At 46.1% G+C, this 19,317-nt stretch overlaps 1 protein-coding gene across 1 annotated transcript in view; it reads right to left on the bottom strand.

The window, feature by feature from the left end:
* Positions 1-19,317, bottom strand: part of SPTBN5 (spectrin beta, non-erythrocytic 5) — an 85,693-nt gene that overhangs the window by 8,271 nt on the left and 58,105 nt on the right. The window contains exons 29-43 of the mRNA XM_069105667.1: positions 19,070-19,184; positions 16,321-16,434; positions 15,442-15,563; positions 14,632-14,794; positions 13,476-13,649; positions 12,888-12,965; positions 9,578-9,750; positions 7,805-7,895; positions 6,492-6,638; positions 4,649-4,786; positions 4,277-4,533; positions 2,743-2,929; positions 1,366-1,578; positions 679-875; positions 29-287 (exon numbers count right to left, since the gene is read on the bottom strand). Of these exons, the coding sequence (XP_068961768.1) occupies positions 29-287; positions 679-875; positions 1,366-1,578; positions 2,743-2,929; positions 4,277-4,533; positions 4,649-4,786; positions 6,492-6,638; positions 7,805-7,895; positions 9,578-9,750; positions 12,888-12,965; positions 13,476-13,649; positions 14,632-14,794; positions 15,442-15,563; positions 16,321-16,434; positions 19,070-19,184 (2,428 nt within the window). The remainder of the gene's footprint in view (positions 1-28; positions 288-678; positions 876-1,365; positions 1,579-2,742; positions 2,930-4,276; positions 4,534-4,648; positions 4,787-6,491; positions 6,639-7,804; positions 7,896-9,577; positions 9,751-12,887; positions 12,966-13,475; positions 13,650-14,631; positions 14,795-15,441; positions 15,564-16,320; positions 16,435-19,069; positions 19,185-19,317) is intronic.

Raw genomic sequence — 19,317 nt, forward strand, 5'->3', positions numbered from 1 at the left:
TTTGTCACAAAGTCCATGTAGAAGTCACCTTGACGTCCTCCAGGTCCTGTCCACAGTCTTGGGACTCAGCTGTGGCCCGCTTGCCTAACAACCAGGTATCCAGAAGCTGGGCCTCTCGCTCCAGTTGAAAAAGGTACTGCTGTTCCTGTAGGCATTGCCCCTGGCTCTTGGCCTTCCTCAGTAACCCCTTGTGGGTCTCCCTCAGGGTATGAAGATGGGTCAGTGCCTTAAGGCTAGGAATAAGAAGAGGGTCATCTTGAAGATGGCATCCTTTCTGTCTTTTTTTGTTTTGTGGATAAAATTGGAGTTAAGTGAGTTGCCCAGGGTCACACAGCTAATAAATGTTAAGTGTCTGAGGCTGGATTTGAACTCAGGTCCTCCTGACTCCAGGGCTGGTGCTCTATCTACTATACCACTTATCTGCCCTGGCATCCTTTCTTCAATATTCGTCTCAGATGCTTACTACCCATGTGACTTTGGGCTTTTGAGTCCCTGGGACTCAGTTTCTTCATTTGTAAAATGAAGGATTCATTGGATTAAATGACCTCTGAGTCCCTTCCAGCTCTATGGTTCTGACCCTGAAATCCTATGACCTCTACCGGTTGGGTCCAATTTCTTGGCCATCTCCCTCCCTGGGTTATACTTACTCAGCTTTCTCCTCTCTGATATCTTGCTTACCTCTCTGGGTTGGGTCTGCCCTCTAGGCGGGTGCCTGTCTCCTGCAGCTTCTCAAGGCGAGAATAGAATCCTTCCAGATCCTTCCTGGTGGCCTCTAGCCTTCGAAGCATGGCCCCAGTGGTCTCCTCATTCTGCCCCAGCTCTTCATTGTCCAGGAGAAGGCCTCGTTCTGACAGCCAGGATTCTGCCTCTAGGAGCTGGAGAGTAGTTCAATGGTAGTGGATCATTTCCCCATTCCTCCCCTGAAGTTTGTTCTTAGGGACGTCAGCCAAAGGGAGAAAAGGGATAGGTATGGCCTTATCTCTGAGAAGGGGAGGGAGGTGGTGCAGGGGATCGAACACTGGGCTTGGAATTCATCTTCCCAAGTTCAAATCCGGCCTCAGACACTTTTTAGCTATGTGACCCTGTTTGCCTCAGTTTCCTCATCTGTAAAATGAACTAGAGAAGGAAATGGCAAACCACTCCAGTATCTTTGCTAAGAAAACCCCAAATGGGATCAGGAAGAGTTGGACATGACTGATCAACAACAAAATCTTGGTGAGCATGCCAAGGAGCTATCTTAGGGCTCCTGAGTAAATGAGGGGGTCAGAATTCCCTTCTGGCGCTAAACTTATGATCCTATAGTTGAATGTGGTTTATCTCCAAATACTGGGTCCTTCTCCTCCTGTCATCTTTCATCCCTCTTACCTCTGTCAGAAATTGTTGGGCCTCATGACCTTGCTGAAGCCGCCATCGTCTCTGCTCTGCCTCCACCCGAAGTCTACCCATTGCAGTTTTCAGCTGCTGAAGCCGGGCAGCCACCTCACTGGCAGCAAAATGCCCCCCTTCAACCAGCTTGTGACCTGTGTCCAGCACCACCTGGACCAGAGCCTCGTGGCTGCTGATCTCATCTTCCAAGTTCTGCAAGTTCAAAAGAAAGTGACCCCGGGTGGGGGGAAGGGGCAGCTAGGTGGCACAGTGGATAGACCACTGGCCCTGGAGTCAGGAGGACGTGAGTTCAAATCTGGCCTCAGACACTTAACACAAAAACTAGCCATGTGACCTTGGGCAAGTCACTTAACCCCAATTGCCCTGCCCTCCCCCCTCCAAAAAACAACAACAGAAAAAGTGACCCTTGAGTCTGTGAACCCTCATAACTCCCCACCATAAAAACAACCATAGATATATCCCCAAAGACTTTGCCATACACAGAGATGCTAAGAATTCCTTATCCTAGTCCATTAGAGGTAGCTAGAAGATTGATAGAACGCTGACCTTGAAATAAGGAAAACCTGGGTTCAAATGCTACTTCTGAAAGCAGGGCTGTGCCACCCTGGGCAAGTCACTTATCCTTTTAGTGATCTAAGCATCTAAGACTATGAGTTACAGAGAAGGTTGATAAAGGGAACTTCTTCACCTGGGAGTTCCCTATACCGATAAAATTACAGGTCCAGTCCCTGTCACATATTGTTCCCTCTTACTGCTAGCATGAGAGCTCAGATAGTATAATAGAAAGAGTTTGGATTTACAGAAACTTAGTTTTGAATCCTGGATCTCCAATGCCACCATTGGCAGTGGGGGTGGGGTGGTACGAGATGAGTGTGAAGAAAGGAGAGAGCAGAGGAGCTGGGTGGGTCAATTAAATTCAACAAACCTTCCTGTTCCTTAAGTCCCTACTCCCTATGCGCCAGATACTGGGGAAAAGATAAAAATGAAAACATTCCCTGCCTTCAAGGAGCTTACATTCTACCAATGACCTTGGGCAACTCAGCCTCTCTGGGTCTTAGTTCTTCCATTTATAAAATGAAGGTCCTGTGATCCCTTCCAGGCCTAAATCTAGGATGCTATATACTCACTCTAGAGCTTGAACCCAGCTCGGGAGATCAAATATTCTGCTCCACCCCACCATCCCTCCCCACACACACACACACACACACACACACACACACTCACACTCTCTCTCTCTCTCTCTCTCTCTCTCTCTCTCTCTGTCTGTCTGTCTCTGTCTCACTCTCTCTGTCTCTGTCTCTCACTCTCTCTCTGTCTCTCTCTCTCTCTCCATTCCCCAGAGAGGTTGTGACCTACCTGGTGCTTCTCTTGTTGCTGCTGAATGGCGTTTAAGGTCTGTCCATAATCTTGGGCTGCAGCCAAGGGCAGCTTCTCTTGTACCCAAGCCAACTCATCCTCTACATCCTGGAAGAACTGGTACAGAAGGCTCTTGGCCTCCAGGGTCCCCCGGCGCTCCCGGAGGGGCTCTCTCAGGTTTGTGTACCTGGCACAGGACAGCCACCAAGGGCAGTGGGGGTGAGGAAGGGAGAGATAGCAGAAGAGCTGCAAAGTTGGTGTTGGAAAGAAGACACACTCAAACTCAACCTGCCTCAAAACAGAGCTTATCTTTCTCCACAAGTCCTCCCTTCTTGTATACTTCCCTATTTCTCCTGAGCTTTGGGGCATGATTCTCACCTCCTCACTCACAGTCCCCACCTGCACACCACCTGTTGGTGAGTTTTATTATTCTACCTTAACGCCTTTGGCATGCTTTCCCACCACTCACATAACGGTCACTGGTGCAGGCCTCATCACTGCCCTCCTGGACTGCTGTCCAAGCCTGCGGCTTTCCCTGCCACGAGTCTCTCTCTATTCCAATCCACTGTCCACTCTGCTGCCAAAGGGATCATCCTGAAGCACAGGGCTGACTATGCTCATCCAGGCCCCTCCACTTCCTCTCCTCAGAAAACTCTCCTGGCTCCCTATGACCTCCAGGGCCAAACAGAAAATCCTCTCTTTGGTATTTAAAGATCTTCACACTGGCCCTTCCCACCTTGTCAGTCTTTTATCTGTAATTCCCCTCTATGTAGTACACATGTTGGCAACACAGGCCTTTTTGCTCTTCCTCCCATAAGACATTTCATCTCTGGGACAGCTAGGTGGTATAGCGGACCTTGAAGTCAGGAGGACCTGAGTTCAAATCCAGCCTCAGACACTTGACACTTAACTAGCTGTGTGACCTTGGGCAAGTCACTTAATCCCAATTGCCTTGCTTTCTCCTCTCCAAAAAAAAAAAAAAGAAAGAGAAAAGACATTCCATCTCCTGACTCTACCTGCACACTGACTGTTTCCCCAAACCTGGAATGCTCTCCCTCATTGTGCCTGCCTCCTGGCTGCCTTGGCTTTCTTTGGGTCTCAGTTCAAACCTCACCTTCCAAGCAGAAGGCTTACTTGGGCCTCCCCTCACCCCCCAGTTCCTTCCCTCTGAGATTATCTTCCACTGACCCTATACATATCTTGTGTGTATACTTTTTCCCCCCAAGTTTTCTCTCCCATTAGAATGTCAGCTCCTTGAGGGCAGGGATTGTTTTTGCCTTTCTTGTATCTCAAGTGCCTAGCACGGTGCCTGGCCTATAGTAAGTGCTAATACCTGCTTGTTGACTGACTGAAGAGGCCTCCCAAGAGAGATGAATGGGGACCTGAGGTAGATAAAGCCTAACGTGGGGTTCTCTTAACTCACTTCCTTTTGGAGAAGGAAAAAGTAGAAGCTGAAAAGGATAAGAGTGAGGCACCAGGGGAAATCTGCAATGCAAGAGCCATGAGATGGATACAGGTGGGAGAAGCTGCCTACCTCTGTAGCAGCAGCTGGGCTTGCTCTTTCATCTCCCCGGCTAGGAAGTGATTTTCACAGCCAAAGGCATGGGCCTGGTCCATCAGCACCTGCACTGGTCCCTCCTGGCCCTCCATGGCTGCCTCCAGCTCCCCCTGGGTGGCCAGCAGCTCCTTCACACTTGCTAAATCCTGTTCACCCAAGGGAGCCCAAAGCTCCTCCTCCATGTTCTCCAGCCACCTTTCCACCTCCTCTGCTTTCCTCTGGAAATGCAGGGCCTTGGGGGAGAGGAGAGTGTAAATGGAGATTGGGGGGAAGGGGAGGAGGTCCCTTCGACCATCCGCTCTGGTTAGCTCATGGCCCCCACCTCCACCTCCACAGCCCCATCATCACCTTAGAAGCTTCCTGTAATTTGGTTCCCTTCTTGACATAGTTGGCCTGCAGCTGACTCCAGAGCCCACCTATCTCTTGTAGCCGCTCCTGAATGGTCTCCAGGGCAGGATGCCCCTCCTTCAGCAGTTTCTCCCCTTCCTGAAGTCAAAAAGAAGAGTTTATCCACCTTCAGATTACAGCCTACCTTGGGAGATAGAGAAGGGGATTCCCTAGATCAGTGAGATCATGTCTAGTCCCTGACCCAATTTCCATCAATAGGGAACTGCTGAATTTCTTTAGAGCATAGCAGTGATAGGCCAAAGTTTTAGGAACTTTTATTTGGCAGCTGCATAAAGGATGCATTGGAGGGGCACTAGGTGGCACATTGGGTGGAGTACCAGCTCTGGAGTCTGTATGACCTGAATTTAAATCCAGCCTCAGAAGACACTTACTAGCTGTGTGACCCTGGGCAAGTCATATAACCCTGATTGCCTAAAAAAATGCATTGGAGAGAGGGAGAGACTGGAGGCCATTGTACTAGTCCCTGAACTAGGTGGGGTAGTGGTTGTGGGAGTGGGCAGAAGGGGATGGATGTAAGTGATACTATGGAGTTGGAGAGATGGATTTACCCCTAAGAGCTAGCGGGCACACTTTTCTTGGTTCGGTCTCAGTCTGCCTGTCTTTTCCTCCTCACCCTCTGCCCCCTGGCATCCCCAGCTTTCTACAACACTCAGCTCAGATGACAGCTCCCACAGGACTCCCCTTGCTGCTAGAGACTTCCCATCTGAGGTTACCATCCACCCCCCCCCGTATGAGTCTTACATGTCCCTGATTATTTATATGTTGCTTCCCCCAATGGAACGTGAGCTTCCTGAAGTCAGGGACTCTTTCTGCCTTTCTTTGTATCTCTGGCACTTTGTATCTTGGTACAAAGTAGGTCATTAATAAATTTTTTGTTGTTCGGTTGTGTCTGACTCTTGATGACCCCATTTGGGGTTTTCTTGGCAAAGCTACTAGAATGGGTTACCATTTCATTCTCCAGCTCATTTTGTGGATGAAGAAACTAAAGCAAACAGGATAAAGTGATTTGCCTGGGGTCACACAGCTAGTAAATGTATGAGGCTGGATTTGAACTCAGGTCCTTCTGACTTTTAGGCCCAACACTCTATCCACAGATTAATGATACCAGGTGTTAATGATAATAGGTACTATTGACTAATTGACTGACTCTTAGCATCCTATTTGGCCTGGGTAAGTCACTTAACCTTGTCTGGCCCAGTTACCTCATCTGTAGAATGAGCTGGAGAAGAAAATGGCAAACCGCTCCAATATCTCACCAAGAAAACTCCAAAATGGAGTGGGGAAGAGTTGGATATGATGGAAATGACTGAACGACAACAGTTATGGAGATAAGGAGGTAAGGAGATGAGAGCGACTCTGAGACTGAATCTGGGGAAGTAGGAGGATGGGAGTGCCTGTGACAGAAAAGGGAAGTTAGGGAGCAATTGCATTCTGGGAGGAAATCATAGATGGTCATGGATTCAGAGCTGAAAGAAACCTCCAAGGCCACCGAGTCTAACATTTCACAGATGAGGAAACTGAGGCTGAGTGACTTGTCCCAAGTCACACAGTTACTGTCTAAGGCAGGGTTTGAACTTGGGTCTTTCTGACTCCAAGTTCATCATTCGATCCCTGGGCTATGTCTAAAGCATTTTTTTGGACATGTTGTGTTTGATAAGCCTATAGCACATCTAATCAGAGATGTCCAACAGGCAGTCCAGGATAGGTCTATGGCTCTGGCAGCCTCTATCTGCTGGTATCCTATCCTCACCAAAACATGTCTCCTTTCCCCAGGAGTGCTTACCGTTTGCAGTTTCTGAAGTTGGGTCGCATTGGCATCCAGCTCGGCCTGAAAGCTCTGGTGCTTCTGTAGCTGGGCCTGCAGGGTGCTAGGGTCCCGCCAACCCTCATCTAAGGCCACGAGGTTCTTCTCACCCAGCCACATGGACACCTGAAGAAGAGAAAAGAGCAAGGAGCTTCAGGGACCTGCTGCCATTCTCATTCCTTGCTTTCTAATAGAGATAACCCTGTCTGCCCTTAAAGAGGGGATCCTGTCCTGTGGGATGATTCATAGATCTAGAATGAGCTTAGAAGAATTAGAATCATAGACCTAGAATGAGCTTAGAAGAATTAGAATTAGAATCATAGACCTAGAATAAACTTAGAAGAATTAGAATTAGATTCATAGATCTAGAATGAGCCTATAAGAATTAGAATTAGATTCATAGGTCTAGAATGAGCTTAGAAGAATTAGAATTAGATTCATAGGCCTAGAATGAGCTTAATAGAATTAGAATTACTTATAGATCTAGAATAAGCTCAGAATAATTAGTCATAGATCTAGAATGAGTTCAGAAGAATTAGCCACAGATCTAGAATGAAATTAGAATAATTAGTCAGAGGGGGTGACTAGGTGGCACAGTAAATAGAGCGCCGGCCCTGGAGTCAGAAGGACCTGAGTTCAAATTTGGCCTCAGACACTTAACACAAAAAACTAGCTGTGTGACCTTGGGCAAGTCACTTAACCCTAATTGCCTTACCTTCCTCTATCCAAAAAAAAATTAGTCAGAGATCTAGAATGAATTTACAAGAATTAGAATTAGATTCATAGACCTAGAATAAGCTCAGAATAATTAGTAATAGATCTAGAATCAGCTTAGAAAAGTTAGCCACAGATCTAAAATGAGATTAGAACAACTAGTCAGAGATCTAGAACGAATTTAGAAAAATTGGAATTAGATTCCTAGATCTAGAGCAAGTTTAGAAGAATTAGATTCCTAGATCTAGAATAGATTTGGAAGAATTGGAATTGAATTTCATAGATCTAGAATAAATTTGCAAGAATTAGAATTAGATTCATAGATCTAAAACGAGCCCCCTAGGCCAACCTCTTCATTTTGCAGAGAAGGAAACTGAGACCCAGGCAGGTTGCTTACCCAAGGTCACAAAGGCAATAAAGCATCAGAGGGGGATGGAAACCCAGAGCTGGTGTTCTTTTCACCATATTCCCAATTTCTCAGTGAGGTAGCTCCCTCCCCATCTCTCCTTCCTCCCCCCCCCCCAAGCCTGGCAGGACCCAGACTTGGCTGCTGTACATAGGAAGAAGAATCATCGAACCTCACAGGAGTCTTGCAGAAATCTCTGTAACTGTTGGAATTCCTCTAGCTGGTGCCGTCGGACCTGGATTCTCTCCAGCAGCTTCTCCTTCCTGTGAAGGGAGGCACATTGGGTGGTCAAGTCAGTCTCTGCGGGCCCAGGGTCAGGAAGGGCAGTGGTCTGCGCTCTGTAGTATAAGAGCACGACCGTCTGGCATCACTGTGAAGAAATGCCTTGCAGAGCTTTCCTTTATGAGAAAGAAAACAAATGACTATACCTGGAATTATAGAACTTCAGAGCTGGAAGGCACTTCAGTGATCATCTAATCCAGCCCATACTGGGAAATTTCACATTTATTCCAACTCAATTTCTTTTTAAATAAAAAGGTTCATTTTTGTGGGTAGCCCTTATTTTTATTTCTCCTTAATTTCTGAATATATCCTATCCCCCTCCCCTACCCAATGAGCCATCCCTTGTAACAAAGGATCAAAGAGGAAGAGAGAAGGAAACTATTCAGCAAAGAAATCTGACAGTGTATGTGATGTTCCATACCCTCCCTTCTTCTTTCCTTTCTTCCTTCCCTCCTTCTTTCCTTCCCTCGCTCCCTCCTTCCTTCCCTCCCTCTCTTCCCTTCTTCCTTCCTTCCCTTCTTCCTTCTTTCCTTCCTTTCTTCCTCCTTCCTTGCCTCCTTCTTTCCTCCCTCCCTCTTTCCTCCCTTCCTTCCTTCCCTTCCTTCTTCCTTCCTTCCTTTTTTTCTTCCTTCCTTCCTCCTTCTTCCCTCCCTCCCTCATTCTTTCCCTTCTTCCCTCCTTCCTTCTCTTGCCTTCCTTCTTTCCTTCCCTCCCTTCTTCCTTCCCTCCTTCCTTCCCTCCTTCCTTCCTTCCTTCCTTCCTTCCTTCCTTCCTTCCTTCCTTCCTTCCTTCCTTCCTTCCTTCCTTCCTTCCTTCCTTCCTTCCTTCCTTCCTTTTAAGATTTGCAACACATGCTCTCCTCTGAGATTCTCTGAGATCTAGCCACACTGTCTACACCACTCCAAGATCTATCTACACTGACTTACTAACAGGTCATTAGATACAACAATCCATCCTGTATTTCTGTTATCTGCACTGGCTGTCCTCCAGGCATGGGATGATCCCCCACCCTCACTTGAGGCCCTTACTTTCTCTGGCTTCCTTAAAGACTCAGCTCAAATTCTACCTTTACTAGGTCCCTCCTCACACTCTGCAGGAACTGTGATCCCTCTGAAATCACCTTCTTGCACATAAATATATAGTTATTTGTGTATTGAGTATCACATTAAAATGGAAGCGCCTGTAAGTACTCAGTGCCCCATAGTAAGTACTTAATAAATGTTCATTGTCGTCCATGTACATGTTTTATTCTTTTTCTTTTTTTTTTCCTTTTGGAGGCAATTGGGGTTAAATGACTTGCCCAGGGTCACATAGGTAGTAAGTGTCTGAGGCCAGATTTGAACTCAGGTTCTCCTAACTCCAAGACCAGTACTCTAATCACTGTACCATCGAGTGGGTTGCCCCATATATAATTATTTTTCAAAGTTGTGTCGATGCTGCCATGAATAATACAATTCTGTGGAATGACCCATGACAGACAACTGGAGAGATGAAGTCCAAAGGGGGTGACCGAGGACAGGACACTGATCATTTCTGCCTAAAGTTCTCCTTCACATGCTCTAACACCCACACAAATACAACCTTTGGAACCTCAGTGCCCAGGTTTCTGGCTACCGTCATCCCAGAACTCTCTGCTATCTCACCCACTGGGCCGAAGACATACCTCGAAAGCACCACTTGGCACTTGCTGGTGATACACTGGGCCTCAGGGTGTTGGCCCTGATTCAGGTTGAGTGCCATGATTTCAATAGCATTGATCTTTTCCAGTTGGGTCTCCAGCCCCTTCTCAAACTGTTCATGTTTCCACTGTAAGGTCTCCACGGTGGCCAAGGAATTCTAGGAGGAACAGTTGAGAATATCCAGATTTAGTCCAATGTGCCTTTCACTTGCCCACCCTACTGAAGGGTCTTCACTCAATGCAACTCTCCTACTCAAAGAAACATGGCGTCCGAATCTTACATTCCATTCCTCAGTTACTCCTGCTCTGTGAAGTCTTCTATAATTTCCCCAGTTGTTAAAGCTTTCTCCCTCCTCAAATTCTCTTATATTTACTTATCTCTCTAAGTACTGTATTCATTTCTCCCCCTTTTTTCTTTATACGTTTTTTTCCTTTATATCCCCAGTTCCCAGACAAGTGTCTCACATATGGTAGGTGCTTTTTTTGTAACTAGATCTGTTGACTTGGTGTCATATGATTTAAGGTAAGGGTAGAAAAGTTGCTTTATTGGTGCTTGTAACTGGGCATCTCTCTCTGTTTTATCCCTGTAGGACTGTGTCTACCTCACTAAGCTCCCAGGTGCACTCCAGGCTGCCTTCAAATGCCACCTCTGACATTTACTAGCTATATTTATCCCTGACCCTCAGGATCCTCATTTATAAAATGGGGATGATAGTAATAATACAAACAGTGTCTATAGTATGAACTGCTTGACTTAGTGGATAGAAAGCTGGCCTTGGAGCTAGGAAAATCTGGATTCAGATTTTGCCTCTGACACAAACTGGCCATGTGATCCCGGGAATGTCCCTTAACTTCTTGGTTCCCCAAACAACTCTTTTTTTTTTTTTGCTTTTGGGGGGGCAGGTAGGGCAATTGGGGTTAAGTGACTTGCCCAAGGTCACACGGCTAGTAAGTGTTAAGTGTCTGAGGCTGGATTTGAACTCAGGTCCTCTTGACTCAAGGGCCGGTGCTCTATTCACTGTGCCACCTAGCTGCCCCCCCTTCCCAAACAACTCTTTAAGACAATGAATAGCAGAGGAGCTGCTTGTCTACACTGGCTGGGGAAATTCTTCATCTGAAACTCCAAACATTGATGAAATCATTGGTTTGGGCTTATAAAAAAAAAAGTGCCTCTCTCACTGGGTTGTTAGGAGGGTCTCATGAAAGAACATATGTAAAGGCTTCTGCAAACCATAAATAGCCAGATAAATGACAATTATTTGGCTTGATGCAAGGAAAAACTCAATAATTAGGGTTTTCCAATGCAGCTGCCTTGGGGGATAGCCGGTTGTCCCTTCCTGGAAGTCTTCAAGCAAAGACTGGATAATCATTTGTTGGCTATATTGTAGAAGGAATCATAATGACAATAATGAATGATAATAGCAGCTAACATTTCTATAACTCACTATGCACCAGGCACTGTGCTAAACACTCTACAATCATTGTCTCATTTGATCCTCATGACAGCTCTGCGAGGTAGGTGCTATTATCATCTCCATTTTACAGATGAGGAAACTGAGGCAAACAGAGATTAAGTGACTTGCCCAAGGTCATACCACTAGTAAGTGTCTGAGGTTGGATTTGAACTCATGTCTTCCTAACTCCAGGCCCAGCTGCTCTATCCACTGTGCCATATAATTGCCCTGAGGCATGGGTTGGACTAGTCTTCCTCGGAGGTCCCATCTGACTCTGGGCTTCTGAGACTGCCTTTCTTTGTGGCCCCAGAGCTTAGTATGATGCCTGGCATACTAAACACTTAATAAATGCTTGGTGATTGATTGGTTTCTGGTCTTCACATCATTCCTCTTCACATATTCCAAGGTCTGGTCAAACTGAGCAACCAGCCATTCTCCTTACCCAGCGACCCACCTCCCTGGCTCCCTTCAGGCTGTCCGCCCCAACCCCCAAACCTGAGATGCATTTCCTTCCCATTCCCACCCTCAGAATCCTTCTTCCAAGCCTCATCGTACAGGCTCCTCCCTGGGAAGCAGTTGTAAAGGAAGCTTCCTTCCCAGCAGAATGTACATTCCTCAGAGGTCAGTCCCCTCCCCTCTCCTCCCCATCCTCTTTCCTTGGAGGGGATGTGGTTCAGTTCTGGAACCATGAAACCATACAAAGCATATATTATGTACTTACTGTGTACCAGGCTCATAAGATCACCTGTGTTCAAGGTATTGGGCTAAAAACTGGGCACGAGCAGACAATGAATAAATGAAAAAGCATTTTGAAACACATACTATGTTCTGAGTACTGTGCAGCCTTAGGGGCACAAATCCAACGGTAATGTTGAGGACCTTAAATTAAGAGGTGTAGGAATATATTTTGTCAGCTTTGAGAGATTCCAGAAAGCTGATCAATACCAATGGTGAATTATTAGTGCCAGAAGACCCACAGTGCAACATGCTCTCCATTTACTGACGGGCTCAAAATGCAGGATGAGATATACATTTTTGTTTTATTTTGCTTTTTTTTTTTGGAGGGGAAAGGGCAGGGCAATTGGGGTTAAGTGACTTGCCCAAGGTTACACGGCTAGTAAGTGTTAAGTGTCTGAGGCTGGATTTGAACTCAGGTCCTCCCAACTCCAGGGCCGGTGCTCTATTCACTATGCCACCTGGCTGCCCCGAGACATACATTTTTGGACATGGCCAATGAACAAAATTACTTTGCTTGATCAGGCATATTTGTGATAAGGACTTTTTTTTTCTTTTTCTCTTTTATGGGGGGAAGGATGAAAGTAGGAAGAGAAACTTTATTAAATGAAAAAAATGTTTAAAGGAGTTTAAAAAAATCAGATGAACTCAGAACTCAGTAACTGCTATTGTTCCTAGACAAAGCATATGATCTACTCCCCCCAAGGTCTTATTCACCATCCTAATAACTTTCCAAGCCAAAGTGACCCCTTCTGGCCATCAATCCCCTAAATGTATTGTTTTTCCCTTTAGAACTTAAGTTTCTGGAGGGCAGGGACTATCTTTGCTATTGCATTTGTATCTGCAGGACCTAACACTGTACTTGGCACATAGCACATGGTTAAAAATGCTTTTAAATTAATTTGTTCTTCATTGGCTGTCTTCATATTTCCAGGTCTTGGCCCATAAGTCAATGTTCTTATATGCTTGATATACAATAAGTGCTTACTAAATGCTCTATTTATCTCAATAAAGATTTGTTGAATAACATTTACTGGCTTGGTTTGATTTGATTTGAAACACTGGTTTAGCTAATCTGTGCCCTTGTTCCCTGCCTGGGTACCTACGCCCAGATCTTCATTTGCCAGGAATGCTTCTTTGTTGTTGAGCCAACTTTCAATCTGCTCCACAGAACTCAGGAACACCTATGGGAATGGAGAAGGGAGGGAATGGAGAAGCATTTTGGCAGAGGGTCCAGTCACCCTCCAGTCACCACGGTAGGACCATGGTTCCTATGGCATAGGTGGGTGAATGGAGGCCTAGGAACTGGCTAGAACCACAGATCAAGTCAGAAATGTGAACAGAACAGAAGCCAGGAATTCTGGTGTCTAGCCTGGCATCTCAGAAGGGGCAAGTTGTTTGTAGCAAAGATTCAGTGAAATCCTATCCAACAGTATGTCCCCTTACCCACCCTGTGCCAAGGGCAGGCCTGATAACTAGGTCAGTTGCTCAGCTTGGATCAGGCAAAACAGAAGTAAAGGGTGCTGATTAGTAGCGGTTGAGAACCCCTGTTAGAATCCTTGGCAAAGGAGACCTCTTGGCTTCCCTTTCCACCAATGTGAGGGAATGCAGGTCCTGGGGCGGGAGGGCTGTGGGGGGACTGGAAAGGTAGAGGCCACCGGGGAGAGATGGGCATGGAGGCCAGCTACACCCACCTGCAAATCCAAGGCCTGCTGCAGCCGGAGTTGATGTTCCTGACAGCTTTCCTCCAGCCCTGTTAATTCATGCTCAAAAGTGGCCAGGGCCCGGCATATATCTGGAGAACCAAGCAGCTGTTTCCCAGTGCTCCGTATCAAGTTGATAGTCTCTGTCCTGGCCGATAGTTCTGCCTGTAACACAGCAGGGTTCAGATCCCCAGGACAGGAAGAACAGGTGGAGAGGGCTCCAGGGAAAATACAGGGCAATGAGTCCAAAGGACTGAAGATGAATCACACTAACCACTTCCTTCCAGAGAGGTGATGGACTCAAAATGCAGAATGAGACACGGCCAATGTGGGATTTTATTTTGCTGAGCTATGAAGGTTTTATTTTTCATAAAAAAAAACAAAAACTGCTCAATGGGGAGAGAGCCAGTGGGAGGGAGAGATAGTAAATGCTTGTAAGAATAAGAAATTATAACGGAATGCCATATAACATTAGGGTGGTCCAATTATTTCTCCTTGTTCAAAAAAGTAAAATGTCTTGGATTATGTATATGGTGGTGGTGGGAGGTGGGGGTGCTGGTGATGGTGGAGAGTGGGGAAGAAAATGAACAGCAGCTTGGAGGGTGGCATGAACAAGGAGACCTGGGGATACAGGACTTGTAGAAATATGGGAGATGGGAATGACTCGAGTCAAAAATTAGTTCAGTTCAATTGTTTCAGTCACATCTGACTGACGCCATTTGGGATTTTCTTGGCAAAGATACTGGAGTGGTTTGTCATTTCCTTCTTCAGTTCATTTTACAGATGAGGAAACTGAGGCAACAGGGTTAAATGACTTGCCCAGGGTCCCACAGCTAGTAAGTGTCTGAGGCTGGATTTGAATTCATGAAGATGAGTCTTCTTGACTCCAGTCCAGTGCCCCCCTCAAAATCAGAGGAGCTGGGTTCAGATCCCACCTCTGACACTTATTACCTGTGTGACCTTGAGGGAATCATCTAACCTTGCTAGACCTCAGTTTCTGCATTTGCAAAATGAAGGAGTTGGACTAGATGGCCTCTGAGGTTCCCTCTGCCTCCAGATCTGTGGTTCCAAGCTGGGGGCAGTGGTTAAGTATATGGAAGCTGGGAGAACTGAGATGAGAGAGAAGCTGGCACTGGTGCCCACTGACCTTGAGTTCCTGGTGTTCCTCCATCAGACGTCTGGCCTCAGCAGGACTGCGGGGAGGGCTTCCCATCTCCATCTTAGTCTTCAGCCCTTGCACCCAGCCTTGCAGTTCTCGAAGCATGGTGTGTAACTTCTGTACTTGGTAGGAAGAATCCAGTTTCTCCCTCCTGCCCACAAGGATGATCAGACAGCCCCAGCCAGAGGCGTAACTAACACAGGGTCATTGGGGTATTGCCCCAAGGCACCGACATGGGAGAGTGCTTCTTCCCCAGGGTCGTCATGGACCGGAGAAGACTGTGAATCTTGGAGGAAGTGAGTCTTCCTCCCCCACCCCCAATGTCTGTGACCATAAAGGAGAGCACAGTTGCCCAGTCTGGGTCGCTCCTCAGACCAGGGCTCTGTAACCATCTCCTCCCTTTTCCTGGGTTCTGCCTCCTCTTCCCCCACTCCTTGATTCTGATGTCTGACCAGATCAGATTATCTGTGTGCTAAACTTGGGGTGTCCTGGGATCTTTGTTTACTGTCCTCTACCACTCAATTGAGATTGTTTTGGATTATTCCTCCTGGAAATGCCCACTCCTTTGTCCTGCTCTTCTTTCTTACTCCGTCTCCCTCATAATGTCTTCCTCTAACATATGCAATCATTGCTAAAAATGTCCTTTGGGGACAGAGATTAGGGGAAGCAATACAGGGGTCTAGGAGCACTGGATGGGCTGAAGTAGAATGCCCAGGGGTGAGTGAGAATGAGGGGTAGGGGGGAGGATGGAGATTCTGAGATGGTGAAAGGTGAGGAAAGCTGTATAAAGGTCCATACCTCTGCTTGGCCTGGGCCTGCAGCCTCTGCCAGCTGTAGGTCAGCTCCCGCTGTTTGTTGATGAGGGTTTGGGCTGCCCCAGGGCTACTCTGACACAAACGACTCACCTCCTGCTCCAGGGGCTGTAGGAAAAGGGATGGCAGAATGGTACCCTAGCCCTGCCTGGGGCACAGCAGATACCTACATATGGAGTAAGACACTGGGGCTAATTTTATAACTGGGTAGTAGTGGGACAGGCAGTAAAAATGCTGGCTTCTCAGTCAGGGTCCTGTTACTTCCCAATGAGTAGTGGGCCACTCCTGTGGGGCAGGGCAGCTAGGTGGTGTGTGCCAGGCCTGCAGTCAGGAAGACTTATCTTTGTCAGCTCAAATCTGGTCTCAGATAACTGTGTGACCCTGGACAAGTCACCTAATTCTGTTTGTCTCAGTTTCCTCTTCTGTAAAATGAACTGGAGAAGGAAAGGGCAAACCACTCCAGTATCTCTGTCAAGAAAACCCCAAATGGGGTCACAGAGAGTCAGGCATAACTGACATAAGACTGAACAACAGCAGTTGTAGGGCACTACAACAACTGCTGTAGGGCACTCCTTTGTTTAGGCAACGTGCATTTATTAAGTGCCGACTGTATGTCAAGCACGGTGCTAAGTGGTGGCGGTATCCTAAGGTCTCCTGAGATTTTCCATCTTCCCAATAGATGCATCCCTTAGGATCTCCATGGCTTTCCATCCACCTGTAGCTGAACTGTCCTCTGCCTGTTGTTTTCCTCAATTAGAACTGGATGGATCTTTTTTTAATTCTACCTATCCTGCACAGGGCACTATGGAGTGAAGGTAATCCAATGCAGCCTGTGGCATGCTTCTTGGCCCAGCCCCATTTGTACCTCCATCTGGGCCTGAATGACACTGATTTCCCGATCCAATTCTTCATGTTTCCTCAGCAGCCTCTCTACATCCCCCAGGTCCTTTCCATAGTTGGGGGCCTGCAGCAGGGCACTCTGTGAAGGGAAAAAGAAAGTCAATTAACAAACATTTATTGAGCACTTATTATGTACAAGGTGGCCTGTAGGTGGCGCCATGGTACACAGAGTGCCAACCTGGAGTCAGAAGGATCTGAGTTCAAATTTGACCTCAGACACTAATTTCATGATCCTGTCACTTCACCCTGTTCTTTTTTTTTAATAAGCTGTAGAAGGAAATGGCAAACCAGTAACTTTGCCAAGAAAACCCCAAATGGGTTTTGAAAAGTCAGATACAACTAATCAACTAAATAACAACAACGAATGGGCCAGGCACTGTGCTAAGCAATGGGGAGACAAAGAAAGGCAAAAACATGGTCTGGTCCCTGTCCTCAGGGAGCTCACACTCTAATGGTAGAGGAAACATGCAAACACCAAGTATGTACAAGATATACACAATGTCTTGCATTATTGGTGGAGTTGTGAACTGATCCAACCATTCTGGAGAGCAATTTGGAACTATGCCCAAAGGGCTATAAAAATGTGCATACCCTTTGACCCAGCAATACCACTTCTAGGTCTGTATCCCAAAGAGATCATACAAATGGGAAAATGACCCACATGTACAAAAATATTTATAGCAGCTCTTTTTGTGGCGGCAAAGAATTGGAAATTAAGGGGATGCCCATCAATTGGGGAATGGCTGAATAAGTTGTGGTATATGAATGTAATGAAATACTATTATGCTATAAGAAGTGATGAGCAGGCAGACTTTAGAAAAATCTGGAAAGATTTATATGAACTGATGCTGAGTGAAATGAGCAGAACCAAGAGAACATTATACACAGTAACAGTCACAATGACTAACTTTGATAGACTTAGCTCTTCTCAGCAATGCAAGGACCTAAGACAACTCCAAAAGACTCCCGATGGAAATTGCTATCCACATCCAGAGAAAGAGCTATGGAGTCTGAATGCAGATCAAAGCATACTATTTGCTCTCTCTCTTTTTTTTTTTCTTTCTCATGGTTTCTCCCATTCATTCTAATTCTTCTTTACAACATGACTAATGTGAAAATATGTTTAATAAGAATGTATATCTAGAACCTTTATCAGATTGCATGCTGTCTTGGGGAAGGTGGAGGGAGGCAGAGAAAAATTAAAACTCAAAAGCTTCTGGAAGTGAATGTTGAAAACTAAAATTAAATAAATTAGTTTAAAGAGAAAAAAAGATATATACAGTATAATAAGTGTAAAATAATCTGAGAGAGTAAGGCACTAGTCATTGAGGGGCCTGGGAAAGGCTTCCTGCAGAAAGTGGGATTTAAGGCTACAGTCAATAATCAATAGGCATTTATTAAACACCTACTATGTACCAGGCATTATGCTAAGTACTGGTGAAACAAATAAAGGCAATAGGCAATTCTTGTTGTCCACAGTCTAACAAGGGGAGACAACCTGCAAATGATTATGTTGAAATAAGAAAATCTGGAGATAATCAAGGGAAAGAAGGCCGGCATGAAGAAGGATCAGGATGAGATTTTAGCTGGAAGTTCAAGGAAGCCAGGAGGCAGAGATGAGGAGGGAGAGCATTTCAGGCATTCCAGGATGGCCAGCAAAAACACTTGGACTGGAGAGATGGAGTAGATGGAGCATCATGTTGGAGGCCTTGTCACTGGATCATAGAGGATATGGAGGAGGGGAGGGAGGTCTGAGACCTCGATAATATATAATAAATATAATATAATATAATATAATATGACATGACATGATATAATTTAACAAAAATAATTAATATAATATATAACATAACATGATATGATATATGATGTGATATGATATAATATAATAGATATAACATAGCTAACATAATATAAATATAAGAAGACTGGAAAGGTAGGAAGAATCCAGTTCATAGAGGGCCGGCCTTAAAAGTCAGAGGATTTATATTTGATTCTGGATATAATGGAGAGACACTGGAGTTTATTGAGCAGGGAAGCCACATAATCAGATTTGTGATTTAGGAAAATCACTTCGGCAGCTTAATAAGGGATAGATTGACATGGGGAGAGACTTGAAGGAGAGATTTGATGTATTAACCTTTATTGACCGCCTTGCCCCTTTCCTCTGGCACTGTGGTGTCTGCCTCCTAGACCCTTCCCCTGATCCCCTTCCCTAGGACCCCTGCCTTCCTGCACCCACTTCCTTCAGAGCCCTCAGCCTCCCTGCCAGTGAATGCCACGCTAGATTCCCAGGCTGCTCCATTCCAGAGCAGGCTGGCTCGGAGTCAGGAAGACCAAGATTCAAGTCTTGCCTTTGACGCATATTGGCCATGTGACCGCGGCAAGTTGGCTCTAGCCAATTATCTAAGACTATAGATTTCAGAGTGCCAACCTGCACTGGTAGAGAGAATTTCCTCACCAAGATCCCCTTGCACCCATGAAATCATGGGTCTGGATAAGAAAACAAAGCCAAATAAGATGCTTTTGTTCCAGGGTGGCCAAAGGAGACCCTGGTAGCACAGACCCTGGAGTGACCTAGAAGATCAAGGCAGGCAAGTGGGGAGCCAAGCAGGATCCTGGGACTGTATGTTCCCCTTCAGGCAGGGCCCTGCCTTCTTCTCCCTGTAGCTCTTGCCTGAAATCTACAGCTCTGGTCTCTCTGTATCTCTTACCTTCTCTCCAATCCTCTCCATGATATTGTCCAACTCCTGGACCAGTGCGTGCATCTCCAGGGCACCCTCTAGCTGTCGTTGGTATCGGAGGAGGTTGCCATGGAAATTATTCCATCTGCCAGGGTGAAGACACAGAGGATAGGTATTAATGGAGCTAGATTCAGCCTGGGCACAGAACTCCAACATGTCCACTTTTGTTTGCTGGCGTTCTCCCACTCCCGCCCTCTGTCCCCTTCCCACCATCCTCC

The sequence above is a fragment of the Petaurus breviceps genome, unplaced genomic scaffold (assembly GCF_028583685.1).
Source record: "Petaurus breviceps papuanus isolate PSGF00001 unplaced genomic scaffold, PetGlider_PUasm1.0 77, whole genome shotgun sequence".
NCBI lineage: Eukaryota > Metazoa > Chordata > Mammalia > Diprotodontia > Petauridae > Petaurus > Petaurus breviceps.